This window comes from Rhizopus microsporus, assembly GCF_002708625.1.
Source record: "Rhizopus microsporus ATCC 52813 unplaced genomic scaffold scaffold_3, whole genome shotgun sequence".
In the NCBI taxonomy this organism is placed as follows: domain Eukaryota; kingdom Fungi; phylum Mucoromycota; class Mucoromycetes; order Mucorales; family Rhizopodaceae; genus Rhizopus; species Rhizopus microsporus.
In genome coordinates, this window is record NW_019671918.1 from 1262208 (window position 1) to 1277339 (window position 15132).

The following is a 15132-nucleotide window of genomic DNA, read 5'->3' on the forward strand; positions in this document are numbered from 1 at the left end:
GAAAAGAAGAAGAAAGGGGGAGAGAGGAGATTCTATTTTTTTTTTTTTTTCCTGGTAATATATTCATGTAAACAAAGAATAAAAAAAGCCGTAAAGTGTTCCGAACAAAGAAGTCAGAAAAGGAAAACGAAAAGGAGTCTACATCTTTGTTTATTCTTTGTCTTGCCTTTTTTTTAATTTGCCATTACTCCTTTACATCAAAATGCAAGAATAATGATGATGATCCTTTAGTGGCGCCTTTTCTAATGATGGCTTATTATTGCTATTATTACTATTATTAATACTATTACCACTACTATTAGAACTATGAGAATTATTATCGTTGTGGTGCTGACATGTTTTATCCAATTCATAAAATAGAATATATGCATTCTCCGCTAAATCAGCAAACATCTTTGCTTGGTCCTTGACTGGTGTCACCCTCATCTCCTTGTTCATATCATCCAATTTTATCCACTCTTCCTCTGCTCTTGCATAGGATATATAATGTCCTGAATAAGGTGAACTTCCTTTATGACACACAACACTCTTGAGATAAAGTGTCCAATCGTTCATCTGACCACATGTTGTACACACTGGATCGTCCATGTTTTGATTGATAAAACGGTTAAAGTCAATGGTGGATGGAATATCGATCGGTATCTTGTTCTTTTTGATTTCTGTGTTTTCGTAAAAGTACCGCTTGAGAACGATGGGTAAAATCATCCGTGTATCTGGGAAAGCTGAGTCAAATTGTGTATTGATAAGTTCTCCTTGCTCATTGGTTGCACTATAAAAGGGCAGCAGCTCGAGTACCTGCCATGCAATCACCTCCTGTTGCGTATTTGTTGGTTCTAATATTTTCTTCTTTTCACTTGTACTTGCAAAGGTTGGTGATGATAGGATATCTTCACAAATGTCTTGGTTGATACTTTGTTGTTGTTGCTGCTGTTGTTGTTGAAGTTGGATGTCCACTTGTCGTTTGATGCCAGTAATGATGTTGTTGTAAAAATAGTCTAATAAAATATCTTCTAATTTTAACCTTGTATTCATGTTGCTTTGTGGTATAGAAAGAGATAAGACTCGGTCCGTCATGACTCTATCATCATTTGTATCATGATTTGCTCCATGGAATAATCTGATTTGAAACTTTATACATGTATTTATGAGTTTTGTTTTATATCATCAAAAGAAGAACTTACAGGTAAATAAGGCAAATCAAATGTCTCGGTGATAAACATAAACAGTTCGCTCGTATCTTCTTGTGACCAATAACCGTTTTCGTCCTTTCCATTCCATTGTGCTTCCTCGAGCACTTTTCTAAGCCAGTGAACATAATTGGCGCTAATGAAATTACCCTTTCTCAGTTTATTCACAAACAGTCTCATGACCGTCTGTAATTTGACTTTGGCTTCGTTTTCAGGTGGTATATCATAGGTTAACAACGGATCAAATGTTGTGTTGGATATGTACATGGCAAACAAGAGTGCATCAATATAGCAACTGGTGCCTCCATCATTCTCTGGTCCGAGCAAGACTTGTCCTTGAGGTGGCTCTATAAGTATACCATGCGAAGCTTCTTCATAATCAGATAGATCTGCGATTGCTTTTTTTAAATCCCAATCGTTATCTTCAAGTAAACTTTCAAAGATATCCGAATCTAGTGAAAGTGAAAAGTGTTGCTGTGCATAGGTGGATAAACATGTAATCTTTTCCTTTTGTTCCGTTGTCGTATCTCTTCTCTGAAGTGTCCCTACATGCTTCTTGTGTCGAAAGAAATTCCAAATCCTATCTCTTTTTCGCAAGTGAGGTTTCTTTTCCATAAAGAGAGAGAAGAAGAAGAAAAAGTTTTCTGCCCAAAAAAAAAGAATTATAACTGCTGGATTTCATTTTCTTGGCTACTCTGTCTTAAGTCTTTTTGAAGCTTGGCGGCATTTTAATGCTTTTTTTTTTTTTTCTTTGTTCTCGTCTACATGTCCTTTTTTGCATTTTTTTACTTGTTTTAGCTGCCATAGACACACACACGTGTGCATCATTGGAAAGAGTTTCTTTACGCGCGCAGTCAAAACTGTAAGTAAAGAGTCTGAAATGAAATGAAAAACAGAAACAAAGTGTACGCAAGTACTGTTTTATTGTTTTTTTAAAGCGTTCAATTCATTCAACAGTTCAGCTTTTTCCTTTTCCATTTGTAATTCTTTTTCATGCAATGTTTTAATATGCTCTAATGCTATATTATAAAAACATGTTAGTTTTTATATTAAGAAAAAAGGGAATTCGCTATTTTTACCTTTATTCATTATCTCCCATTTGCTAGTCTTTAATCCTTTTTCAAATGGTAATAAATCTCTTAGATCATCAAACAAGTCTCTCATCTCTTTTCTTCTTTTTCTTTCTGCTAGTTTATGGCTCATTCGTAATTCAGGTGACCTTGAATAGGGCGTTTGTTCACTTCCTCTTCGTTTGATAGTTGCAGTGGCTATTGAATGACGTCGATCATCCAGAACCATATCAGGAACAATAGCAGATGATGTTAGATGGGATATTGATGGAAGTGATTCTCTTCTCCAAGATGGCAATGATGCACCATCAGGTGGTGTTGCTACGGACGATCGTCTGGATGATGATGGCGAGGTAGGGGGTGATGTATGAAAAGATAGATTGGATGGGCGATGAAAGGATGTATGAAGGTGAGGATCTGTGAGTGAACCCCGTCGAGAAGTTGATGGGCTCGGGCTATTACTATCAATATGGTATGGATGATGGCGAAAAGGGGATAAAGGATATAATGTTCGGCTCTCGACTATACTGGGTCTTCTTTCTTTAGGTTCAAATACCGATTTGTTATGATCGTACATTGCTTCTTCTTGTGTGGTGGTTATCATACTTTTTTTTTACTATTAATTATTATAAATTATTAAAGAAAAGAAAAGAGGAGATGAAAAGAGGAAATTATAATTTCATGAATCAACTCCGCATTTCAGCACGTGTTTTTAAGTTGCCACAGAAACACAATTTTTTCATCTGCCGGCCTTATTGCCACATGGCACTCCTATTTAAATTGTCCCCTTGTGACTTGATCAGTTGAACTACACACACTCAAACAAGTAAAATGGCTTATCAACTATCACCGTAGCTACCCCCTTAACTTTCGTTGCCATGAACAGGTATTGTTTGGATACACGTGGCTGCAGTTTGATGAACGAGCTTTTTCCTATTTTGTTATTCACGAGGTCTTTCATATGAAATCATGGTTTAATTATACCCAAGCCAATCAAAACCAATGCATAAAGGTTCGTACCTGAATAATAACAAATTCGGGTTTTTACTTTATAAATACACGCACCTCCTCTCTTTCTTTTTTTCATTTTTTTCCCTATGCGGAAACTTCGGACTATCTTTCTCTCTTTGATCGACATGATTTCTAAATTAGTTTCCTTTCCCAAGCAATAACCGCGCATGAATTTATTTTTATTCGCAATCTAAAGACATCTCTTCAGTCATTTTGGTCATCCGGTTGATCATCAAATCGGCATTAATATCAAACGTCTCCTCATAAATATGCTCAGGGTCCAATGTTTGTTTCTTTTGTTCAATATCAATTGAGCTCAGCATATCCAAAAACTTGGACTCAAACTCATCCTCAGCTTCTAATTCGCGTTTGCCGCTTTTATCTCGTAATGGCTCCTTCAGTATACCCTCGATGATCCTGATAGACTCGATTCTAATTAGTCTATGTGTATCATTAGCCTACAATGGCGTACAAAAATAAATGGGTGAGTGGAGATTAGATGGACATCTACTTGTGTTACTCACAGCTAGCGTGAGTAGTTCCCCCGCCTGAATGTGCTCAAAGAACACACTCTGGGGTACATAATTCGTCCTTTTCTTTTGCTCGTGCTTTTCATGCACATAAAGATGCCAAAGATGTTCGATCAATCTGCATCCTCTCACTCTCACATCCGGGTCTTGGTCATCGACAAGTCTTTTAATGATATCTGGACTAATGACGTTTTTGTTAATCATTCCTATTTTCGCTGTCCTCGTATATATTTTTACTTGAGTGACTGAGACTTGCTTTCTATGTCCATGTGCATTCCTTGACATGATCTCTTTTCAATCAAGCAACCTATGGCATCTAATGTCGCTCTTCTTACGAATGCTTCGGTATCATATAATAAACTGGGCAATCGGCTAGCTAAGAACTCTCGGCTTTCCTGATGTTGTTGCATATAGTCCCATCCCTGTCTACTCCTCATCATATTCTAATAACAGTAAGAACTTGGTTCAGAATGGCATGTATATGAATGTGCCGCATTTTTAAAATGTATTCATACACATGCGACATATTCGAGCTTTAAAAATAGTGTATGGTCATGCTTACCTGTACAACATCCACAGCAGACGCTCGCACAAATGGCTCTGTGTCACTGATGCGGTCTAGTACATTCAAAGGCAGATCGTATTTTAAAGCAAACGAAACTTTGGCTTCACTGATAGGCTTTTTTTTTGTATGCATTAGTTTTCGCTTTTGTTACTTTTTGTAGATTACCTCTTTGAATAACTGTCCAACAAATTGAATTGCTGCATCGCGAACATCCCATTCTGTATCCAGAAACTTGAGTTGCAATGCACTTACCAACGCATCCAGGGATGACTACATGTATATGGTCATTTAAACTTTCTCCCTAGTTTTATTTAAATCTTATCCTTTACCGATTCAATTCCGGATATGTTTTCGTCGTTCAAGAAGACATCAAAGGTGTCTAGTACAAGAGACATGCCTTTGACATCCATCTCGTCTCTGTTCATCACATCGATCACTAGCTGGATTACCTGAAGCTTACAGGTTAGATAAGGAAATGATGCTTGTAGTAAGTCTAGTTCTGATTTCATCACGCGCTGATCCATATAAGCATCTGTGCACTGAAGCACAGTAAGGATGCTTTGAACAAGATGCTTATCCTAATAGGTATTAAAACGAGTTTTTCTCACTCGTTTCTTCTTACCTCTAGAAGGATAGGTCGTATGAGAATAAGCGCATGGAGTATTCTCAGACAGAGCTGAAGTACGTTGTTTTTCATACGGGGCGTTTTCAACAGAGATTGTATCTGATGAGGTTGTAAGTTTACTGTTCTATGAAGAGTAGAAGTCTTACATGTCTGCCTTCTGTCATTGAAACGTATCGGTTTAAACAAATATCTATCAACGTGACAATCAATTGTACCATCTCTTGGGTATCGGGCGAATCCATTCTTTTTAGCAGCTCGATAGATGTCTCGAGTAAGCTGACGCCCGTCATGACTTGGTCCAGCGAGCCGTCTTGAGCCATCAACATCTCTTTACCTAAATCCAGCATGATGCGGTACACGCCATCGATCGGACTCTTCTGCACATTTCTTAATCCCAAAGTCTGGATTGGATCTGGGTCCCAAGAGAACAGGACAGACAGGATTTCAATCACTCTGGCCCGAATCATTCTATGAGCAGAACAGAGCAGTGGTATTGTAGGGAATAACTAGAGGGCTCATCTATTAACAATGCTCCTCCATCTAATTAAATAAAAAAAAAATGGTGCTCTCCTTACCAGCTGTGTACGATGCAAATAATCAAGAGTGATCGGGTCCTTTTGACTGATAATCGACCAGCAAAACTCAAGGGCTGCTGTGACCTGAGAAGGGTTGGTATGAACAGACAGGATGGACTTGATCTGAGCTGAAGGGTCCAAAACATCACTGACAGGACTCTTGATCATCAATAGTATCGTAAACAATCGACAGGCTTCTGAAACAACATAACGACTTTGATCTAGCAGAGCCAGTGCAATAAACGACGCTGCTTGTTGATTGTTATAGAGCCAGTTTTGACCCCTTTCACAAGATACAAATAAAGTACAAGCCTGAAGACAACTACATCTCAATGCAGGTTCGGAGGATCTGAGTCCAGTCGTAACGAGATCAAGCAAGTCAGGATAATCCTGTTCTAATTGCTCAAATCTGCCTCCTGCTTTGATAAAGTGGCCCAAAAGTCGAGTAGATATGGTAATAACTCTGTAATCTTGATCTTTGATTTGACATGCCTAAGGTTGTTTCAGTTTTTCTATAACTAGTTGTTATGTATATGATCTGACTTTTCTAATGTGATTGTAGATTCCAATTTGTTCAAATGCCTCAACTGCGTCAGGATCACTCGTGAGCACCATCACTAGAAATGACAGTACTTTTTCAAATAGTGTGTCATCAACAATTGTTTTTGACATGTAAGGTATTGCCTTGATCATTTCTTTAGCTCTATCCAAGTCCATTGTTGATTATTGTTATTACGCGCAATTATAAAATAAAAAAGAAGAAAGAAAAGTCGCGTCCTTGATATTTTTTCAAAACATGTTTATTTTAGAGTGAAAACAAGTCATTGAAAGTCTTAAAGTGTATCAAAGAGAGAGAGAAGCGAATGGTGATAGGACATCGTTTGACTATGATCAGTTCAATGAAGACTAACAGAGCAGATGTAATGTAGATATAAGAAGAGAAAAACTGTATGGCCCTTTTATCCGCTTTATTTTTTGAATGTTCATAATGTATTATATTGCCAGTAGTTGTATAAATTCCTTATCGACAGCAGCCTTGTCACTACAGCTTTCAATACCCTCATTTTTAAAAACATCAGAGTTGATGAGCACTAACACGATCAACTAGTCAGTTGACATCTTTGTTTCGTATCAGGGGCAAATATTCTACGATAAAATGGTAAGAAAGCCTGTCATTAGCCTTTCAAAATTTTCCTAGCCTATCCTTTTGTCTGACTTATAATTTGTGCGCGCTTTTGTATGCTGTGTCAATGTGCTCCTATCGTCAAACAGTGCGGCGCAACAAGGACAAGAGTGATTGAAACACAAAGTAGGAGGGCCAGATTGAACACTTGTCAGAATAATAATAAAAAAGTGAGAGCGGCCTACTTCTCCCGGCGCTGCTTTACAGATGGCTATGCTGTTTTATGCGTTTAACAACATATCCCCTTTCCATCTGTGTAAAAAGTTTTGTAAGGAAAAAATAACTGCTACTTCATTTATTCAAAGTTGACAAGTAAAAATAAATAAAAACCCATGAATGTGCTATACGACGTCATCTTTGGGACAGCAAGGTTTTCTTGGACTACATCAAAGTCCAAATTAATTTTTGAGATGATCGTATACAATCGGCGCTAGGACAATAGTATGAGATGATGTAAGTCGTAGAACAAAACAGAAAAGTGGCATATAATGTTTCCAAATGATCGCGTGTCATTTTGTTAATTGCTAAACTAGGTCAACTTTGTACCTTGACGTGCTTTTTTTTGTCGTTTTCTTTGTGATATCCAAAAGATATATTTTTTGAACGCTTTGGTGGTCATGAATAACTGTTTTTTTCTCTTTCTTATGAAAGACCCAAAGGTTAATACAATCCCTTTTGAAAAGTATTTATAATGAAGTAAAGATTGAAGTATGACTTGTGTCGTTTCTAGTATGTATAGTGTTGTTCAAAAGTGAATATGCTCAGCGATGAACAAAACAACAAGCTGACGTAAATTAAATCGCCTATTCTATTCCCTTTGACATCTGAAAGGGGTTCAAGTTACACGATGATATCAAATCACCATTTAGTACAGTCAGGCCTATGGAAATTGACGTTTTCACAAAAATAATTGTCACTTTCATAAAAATAATTGGTCGAAGGGTAAACTGAAAAATATATTTCACAAGCTCAATTCGCTTTGTCACTTTTACTAAAAGTATTTGTCCGAGTCAACTAGTTATAGTTGTTTAAATTGCCCAAAGAAAATCAGACTAATTTGGCCAAGTATTTGAAACTAGTTTGTCCAGCGTTTCGAGAATAAATTGCCCACTTTTTAGAAATAGTTTGACCACATTTACTCTATCTATTGTATTCTGAAATAATTTTTTTTCCGCATAGATGGCAAAGGTCGAATTGTGGACGATTTTAGCAAAGAGGCGGCTGCTTTCGTTATAGATCCATTATTTCCATTAACCAATCTGACGAACCTGCATAAATATATCAAATATAAGAAAGTAATTGTTGAATATGAAGAGCTCAAGAACGCTGACATGCAAGACGCACCAACCATATGACCAAAGTAGAAATGGCATTATGGATGTAGAAGAAGTTGCTAACCCCGTACCATTCGGAAACCTTAACTAACACCAGATACTACTGCGAATCTCAAAGACCAGAACAAGAGTCGCTCATTGAAGATCTAGACACTAAGATGAAAAACGTGGTCAATCTTGTAGGAACAGTAAAGAAACAGTAAACAACATATAATAACTATAGTAGTGAGCAGAGGCTTCTTTTTATGTATTATAACCAGGTGAAGCTATACAACTGCCTTCATGCTTATGCAAATTAAGAATACTTAACATAAATAAACAAACCGATTATATATAAGAGTACAGACTATATGCAATAGCACAATTGAACCAATACATGACTAAAGATGGCATAAAAATAAACAAAACCAATATTCCTATTTGTGTTTTTTTGTTTCAGAGTGCTGGTGGATGATCATACTAACTTAAACAATACAAATAAATTGCAGGGTCAAATTATGCTAATTGCGTTTACAGATTTTATCTGCACAGAAGTGCAGTTCTAATTTTATATTCATAGCAGTTGCTGTTACGGATAAAATCTGGGTGTCGTATTTGACATGTCTAACACTAATCTTTACGTGTGAGATTACATTTGACTTAATTCTTTTTGCTATGAGCTCCTCCTCTCACTTTTAATAAAAGAATAAAACAGAGACTCATCATTTCTTTGCTTTTGTTCTATACATTATCGAGTACTAACAACAACAACAACCAATACCTCACTGGGGCCGCATCTGATTTTTTTTTTTTCATTTCCTTACGCCGTAGGCATAAAAAAAACGAGGTAGACTAATTTGAGCCTTTAAAGAAACGCGGTAATGACAGAAGCTAATTTGTCTTTTATGTGCAGTTTCGTTGCAACGATTAAGAAGAACAACAAACTGAATAGTAGAAGACTGTAGGAGACTACTATTACAACAATGAAAAGTATGCAAACAGATTAGAATCGGTATCTGATTTTACGCAATAGTGTAAAGTAAAGGTGAATTATATTCAAGTACCATTTTTGAGAAAGAGAAATGAATCAGGAAGCACACCTAGAATGAGAGAGTTGTACGTTTTAAAATCAGAATTACAATTAATTTTTATGAGCATTTACATACTTTTTTTTTGTTGTAGAAAACGCTGTGAAGAACATTGTTACAAAATTGCCTTATTTTCAAAAACACATGGAAAACCTGAAAAAGACTTTGTATTAGTTGGATAAGTGCGAAAGTCAGTTAAATCAGCACAACATCAGGTCAAGAATATTCAGAGCATGGCTAATAATTTATATTTAAGATCGAATGTGGATAAATGTTTTGTTTCTTACTCCTCAAATGCCAATACTACAGTTGATGAAAGGAGGACAGAAGATGTGGTCACCCAGCCCAGATGGTATGAAAGATTTTTTATGCATCTTTAAGTTGCCCGCTCCTTATACAAAAAAAAAAAAAAGCAAAAATAGAAATGCTTAACTTGGAAAAGGTTTAAAAGAGATAGTCTACACTTTTTTGTTTATTTTATATATTTTCAAATAAAAAGCGCGGCTCGAAGAGCTTATACCACATCCTCTGTCCTCCTTTTGTCAACTGTAGTATTGAGTTTGTGAAATTTATTCTTCAGTTTCCAACAATTATCTTTACCCTTCGACCAATCATTTTTATGAAAGTGACAATTATTTTTACGAAAACGCTAATTTCCATAGGTCTGACTGTACGACATCTGCTGGGAGTGGGCATTCCTAAAAATAAAAATCACTGAATGACCAACTCACATGAGTCTAACAAATTTATTCATTGTTATTGCATGATTTACAATAGTAAAAATATGCAGTGTTATCGAGACATATCCAGATTCATCCTGTTTCTATGGAGATAAAGCTATTGTTACTAAATTTACAAATCAGTCACCTGAAGCTCATAATAACCCCAGTAAAAAAAGTTTTATTGTCGAGCATCACATGTCTCAAGGGAAACAGCCACAGTAGTGGCGACACATGCAGAATTATGATAAAGTCATGATATATTTTTTTTATTCATAAATACATAGAATATGACGTGTATGTATATAAAAAGCGTATGTATAGAGGAGAAGGGGGATAATTTACAAGAAAATAAGCATGGTATAAATTTAGCAATAATCAAAACAGCCATTAACAGCTGCTTCAGTTTGATCAGGCCAATAACAGTTCATAGCTGTGAAGCTATCTTCGTCTTTCAATAAATCAGAGGGTTGCTTATCATCCAGACTAAAGTCCAGATATTGATCTATGTTGTAAGTATTCAAGTCGGCAATATACAGATTGCTTGATGGGTCATTAAATTGATCGAGTGAGAATGAGTCGGGATAATGGATATTCTTTTCAAGTGAGTTAAACTGAAGATCAATTGTTTTCATATCAGGATGTGAAGACACAACATTAGTAGCATTTGTATTTGAACCAACTGCTGGTGCCTGTAATCCATTCAGAATGTTCTGTGCTTCGGGATCGTAACAAAATGGATTGTAACTTGAAGTAAGCAGCATATCTCGTGATTGATCAGGTTCATGCATCCAAAAGTCTTGCAGGATTCCATTCTGAACCAATTCCTTATTATACCATCCCTCCGGGTAACATGCTTCTGACGCAGTGATGGTGTCAGCATTGGTAATTGTTGTTGTTGATTTTCTTCTTTTGGTAGGTATGTCGGAGTCAGAATCTTCCATTGCACGCTTTGTATTTTTCTTTCCACGCTTTTGGTTTGCCGCCGTACCTTCAGAGTTGAATCGGATAACAAAACTCTTGGGGTCTGTCTTGGGTGCCTCTGATGGATGTGTCTCCTGAGTCACGTTTCTCATCCTTGGCGCAGAAAGTGTAGATTTAGTCTTTTTGACTTCATAATCTTCAGGTCTTGTGATGTGGATATTAGGACATTCGGGGTAATATTCTTCTTCACCAGCCGAGGATCTGGACTTGGTAGATAAGGAGGTATATGTACCAATGTCGTGATGCCTTCTGCTGTGTCCACCTGCTTGAGAAAGGTTTTCGACAAACAATTTTTCAGTCATAGGCTGAAGGGTCCAGTATCCACCTTTGCCCGGGTGTGCTTGAGTAGGGCGGCGATCGAGCTTGACAAACCATTTTTTGTTCAGAGACAGGTTATGACGTATGGAGTTCTATTGAACATGTTATTAAAGGTCCTACATATACCACATGGTGCTATTTACCTGCCACCCTTTCACGCCTCGTTGATAGTAAGGATAGGCTTCAGAAATCCACTTGTAGATATCGCTCAAGGTAAGACGACCGTCTTTGCTGGATAAGATAGCGTGAGCGATTAAAGTTGCATAAGAGTATGGCGGCTTTTCATGACGATCAGCTGGCTTCCACCAAGGATTGATTTGACGCGGCCAGCTGGGTCTTGTCCTTGAAGGACATGTCTCGAGATCATCGTCATCTTCTGGTTGAACACCAATGGGCTCAATCTTAAATCGAAGCTCTGAGGATCTTTGCTTTTTATTATTGTGTGTCAGTGGCTGTGAAGGTATCCTTGGTTCTTGATCTTTTCCGGGTAATTCACGGATGATTGAAAATTGGGATATTTTATATTGTGACTTTTCGTTCATGGATATAAAAAGTGGGGGATTGGTATACAAAGGGTATAAATTATAAATATTATGAGTAAAAGAAAAAAGGAAAATAGAAAAGGGGAACAAACTCTTTTATATAAATAATGCCATCCTTCTGTCATCATGAATGAATTTCTGCGGTCTGTACGACGTTACATTGGATAGCATCATATTGTAATGCTCTTTTTTTTTGTGGCAGAATTCATGGAACCTTTTTTATAATCAAAGTAAGTTCATAGTATTCTATAAAGTAGAAAAAAATTAAATGAAGGTTCATTATGTTATATTATATTATATTATTATTAGCTATAAAAAAATAGATTATAATAAAATTAAAATAGAAGAACAGGATAGTAACCGTTACCATGGTAATCATCTGCTGGTTTCATAGAGAACAAAAAAAATAATTTAAACATTTTTGTCGCTTTGTAACTGAGTATGATTACATGATGATGATTTGGAAAATAACAATCTACTAAATATGGGCCTTCGTACCACTTTTTTGTTTCATAAACTATTTCCCTCCCTTAGAGGCTTAAAATAAAACAGTTTATTTTTATCTTTCTATTGTATGCAGACTCATTGTTCATTTCAAAAAATAATAATTCAACCAACAACAACATCACTTCGAAGTACCCATTTTTCACCCTGAAGCACTTGCTTTGCCTCGTGAAGTAGGCAGTGGGTTCCATGGCGATGAAGTAAGGCCATACCTCTTTGTGGTTTCACAACAATGGGAGGATCCGTCTTCCGGTCAGGGAAAAAAACTGTCTCACCACCCAGCATGTCCTGATTCAAGTACACGAGGAGTGTCCATTCTGTCCATAGACCTGTATGCTTGTCTTGCACACTGTCATCATAATGTGGGCCAAACGAGTGCCCTTTTCTGTATCGGTATATCCGTATGTTAGAATTCAGTCCTATCGGCCGCTTGTTCACTCTCAATGGTTCTTGAACGATTGGTTCAAGCAGCTTCCACAATTCAGTCGCAACTTGTGCATCTTCCATCGCCTGTCGATCATTATTACGGAAAGCTTCTCCTTTTTTAGGTCGTGTGGACGTGTTCTCCTTGGGAGGCAAGTGTTTTGTAAAGTAAGTGATGACTGATTCACATTCCTTGGCATTCAAGAAATTCGGAATCACATAAATCTGTTCGGGTTCTAGCTCTTCCAGCTCAAGATAATTTTTAGTGCTCAGCCTTGGAAACGGACTGCTGCGGATGTTGTTCTCCTCCTTCTTTGACTTCACCATAGTCAAAATGATGTTATAAAAAGTGCCACCGGGTGACCAAAAAAAAAGTGGCTATGTTGATTTAACAGCCGATCGCGCTCCTGCGCAATACGCGTCTTGTGTACAGTACTTCATTTGAACATAACGCAGCCTACAACCATCAAAGCACTCCTTCACAAGAGAAGTATCTGTGCTTTTAAGGCGCCATGAGTTCTTAACTGATGCATATACCATATGTGTGATAAAAAGAGTGTAAGTCATTTGAAATTACAACTGTTGATAAGCTCCAAATGTATTTTCATTAAAGAAAAAGCCGGGGTCTGCTTTACAAGAAGAATGTATTACTCAAGATTGATATTAAGCTGTTATCAGTACAAAAAATTAACATCCTGCTTCTTTTTCTAGTCGAGAGTACGCTTAGTTGTATATCAATTCTTTTTGATAAGCATTCGATTAGTAATTGCATGCCAAAGAGTAAATCTTATTTTATGCGTGAGCTATGATAATATACATCAGTAGCACAGTCGCGCGTTTATTTGTTCCTATCTTTCACTGTACTATGTATTATCTCAGTGACAAAATGCTCACTTGACGTATTTTAGATTTCCCCCTTGTTTTACAACTGTATTTCCCACACTGGAACTCAATAATAAAGCTTCAATTCTTATCAAGCAAAAGGAACGCTTTTTAGTAAGAACATACTCTCTTATTTGGAACTAGCAATGTATATAAAGCCAAAATGAAAGCTAAACATGAATCAAGAATGAGTCGTTATCACTCTTTTGTCCTCCTTTGAGTCACAAGATAACTAAACACTTGCACAATGAGAAAAAGAAAAAAAAAAAGAATAAAGTTTATATGTTTGTAAGACCAAAAAGAAAAAGGGACAAGATGCACTGTCCACCGCGGTGAGTTAAATATGGAAATAAATAAACATCACAGTCAATTGGCATAAAATATAGTGCTTCCAACAGCCGGCTAATACTGATACCGCCATCCAATCAGAGTCAAGTTTGTTGACTGATCATTATCATATAACGCGCCAGTCATAAAATAATCTTGTTTGCAATTACAATGACGATACTATAACAATTAGCTTTCTCTCTTCCTTCTTTCTCTTATAAAGAAGCTATACAGAGATTCATATCTGCATTTCTTTTTATTGTCATTTAGCTATGTTACAAAGTGTAGCCTGAGATTACCACAGCTGCCAATCAAGAAGAGAAAGCGAGGAAGCTATGTTGAACTAACGAGCACAGGGACAGTAACTGGTCATTGCTTTAGCTTTCTGAAAATCACACATATAAGCTGGATCAGTATCCACATATGAAAGGGTATTACCTTTATTAGGCCTCAAGCAAAGATCGCACCTAATGCTATTGTTGTTTATGCTCGGTTTTTGAGCACTGTGGCCACAACAGGCAGTCTTTTCTTTGATCAAATCACACTATGTTTTAAGTTAATATGAAATGCAGACTCATCGAGAAAGACGCAATTAGTTCTACGGCCCATGTCCGTACAATTCCATTTACGAACCCAGTCGAAACGCTCCTGAATTTTTTCTTCACTGCTCCTATCTATAGGCTGAAATTAGGCCTTTTTGAGTGACAAATTACATTCAGTTCTTACAAAATTGTAGACAGTGCTTTTAAAAACTTTGAGATCCTGAGACTTTTAAAGTAGCCACTCCATTACTTGCTCCAAGGCGGCTGAAGGATTCTCATCTATGTACTCCAAGATCACTTGCTTGTGTTCTTCATGAAGTATGCTCGAGCGACCGGTTTTCTTACGCTTTATAAACATATTGTCAGACCATCTTTGAGCGGTGCGAACATGAATATCTAATTGTTTTGCACTTGTTTGCACTTGTAACTTTCTCAAAAACATCAATTTAAGAATCTAACTTCTACAGCTCTTGTATTGTTCAATTAATATTTGAGTTTGTTTTTTTAAAAAGAGCAGATTCTCTTGACAAAGTAACTTAAATCATACAATGATTCAATAGGACAGCTTAAAATGCAAATAAATGAGAAATTGCTGCTATGAATGAATGAAAAAAACATAATCAAAAACAATGTGATATGAGTTACAGTTACCCTGGGAACATCCTATTAATGAAATACTAAACACACAATTGGATTCATTTATATGTCTACTTTAATTGACCAATGTGTGTCCTTTCTTTTTCT

General features: G+C 36.7%; 6 protein-coding genes across 6 annotated transcripts; all 6 read right to left on the reverse strand.

Annotated features, from left to right (window-relative positions):
- Positions 1-192: 192 nt before the first annotated feature.
- Positions 193-1911, reverse strand: RHIMIDRAFT_311579 (cysteine proteinase; the record flags this gene model as incomplete). Its single annotated transcript, XM_023614740.1, has 2 exons — positions 1182-1911; positions 193-1128 (listed from the first exon to the last, which is right to left on the reverse strand). Exons 1-2 carry the CDS (start codon positions 1800-1802, stop codon positions 193-195), a joined length of 1557 nt encoding a protein of 518 aa, XP_023469298.1. The 5' UTR covers positions 1803-1911.
- A 356-nt stretch (positions 1912-2267) lies between these two features.
- Positions 2268-2429, reverse strand: RHIMIDRAFT_193638 (bHLH transcription factor-like protein; the record flags this gene model as incomplete). The annotated part of the gene is made up of 1 exon (XM_023605995.1): positions 2268-2429. A coding segment is annotated over one exon (162 nt), but the record flags the coding sequence as incomplete, so codon positions are not given.
- A 1152-nt stretch (positions 2430-3581) lies between these two features.
- On the reverse strand, positions 3582-4995 carry RHIMIDRAFT_90627 (uncharacterized protein). Its single transcript, XM_023615855.1, has 5 exons — positions 4693-4995; positions 4529-4633; positions 4361-4477; positions 4036-4241; positions 3582-3979 (listed from the first exon to the last, which is right to left on the reverse strand). The coding sequence occupies exons 1-5, from the start codon at positions 4885-4887 to the stop codon at positions 3727-3729; spliced, it is 876 nt and encodes a 291-aa protein (XP_023469300.1). The 5' UTR covers positions 4888-4995; the 3' UTR covers positions 3582-3726.
- RHIMIDRAFT_90640 (uncharacterized protein) lies at positions 4727-5909 on the reverse strand. The gene is made up of 2 exons (XM_023615856.1): positions 5564-5909; positions 4727-5494 (listed from the first exon to the last, which is right to left on the reverse strand). Exons 1-2 carry the CDS (start codon positions 5729-5731, stop codon positions 5105-5107), a joined length of 558 nt encoding a protein of 185 aa, XP_023469301.1. The 5' UTR covers positions 5732-5909; the 3' UTR covers positions 4727-5104.
- A 5249-nt stretch (positions 5910-11158) lies between these two features.
- On the reverse strand, positions 11159-11446 carry RHIMIDRAFT_190651 (fork head transcription factor; the record flags this gene model as incomplete). The annotated part of the gene is made up of 2 exons (XM_023605936.1): positions 11159-11260; positions 11312-11446. Coding segments are annotated over 2 exons (237 nt in total), but the record flags the coding sequence as incomplete, so codon positions are not given.
- Positions 11447-12133: 687 nt separating this feature from the next.
- Positions 12134-14830, reverse strand: RHIMIDRAFT_289963 (uncharacterized protein; the record flags this gene model as incomplete). The annotated part of the gene is made up of 2 exons (XM_023613690.1): positions 12134-12955; positions 14639-14830. The coding sequence occupies 2 exons, from the start codon at positions 14828-14830 to the stop codon at positions 12320-12322; spliced, it is 828 nt and encodes a 275-aa protein (XP_023469303.1). The 3' UTR covers positions 12134-12319.
- Positions 14831-15132: the final 302 nt, after the last annotated feature.

Coding starts and splice junctions, on each gene's coding strand:
- RHIMIDRAFT_90627 (XM_023615855.1), bottom strand. CDS start 4,887: ATGGATCAGCGCGTGATGAAATCAGAACTAGACTTACTACAAGCATCA. Junction 4,242..4,360: donor CTGCTGTGGATGTTGTACAG/GTAAGCATGACC, acceptor TACTGTTATTAG/AATATGATGAGGAGTAGACA. Junction 3,980..4,035: donor AGCAAGTCTCAGTCACTCAA/GTAAAAATATAT, acceptor AAACGTCATTAG/TCCAGATATCATTAAAAGAC.
- RHIMIDRAFT_90640 (XM_023615856.1), bottom strand. CDS start 5,731: ATGATCAAGAGTCCTGTCAGTGATGTTTTGGACCCTTCAGCTCAGATC. Junction 5,495..5,563: donor ATTTGCATCGTACACAGCTG/GTAAGGAGAGCA, acceptor TGAGCCCTCTAG/TTATTCCCTACAATACCACT.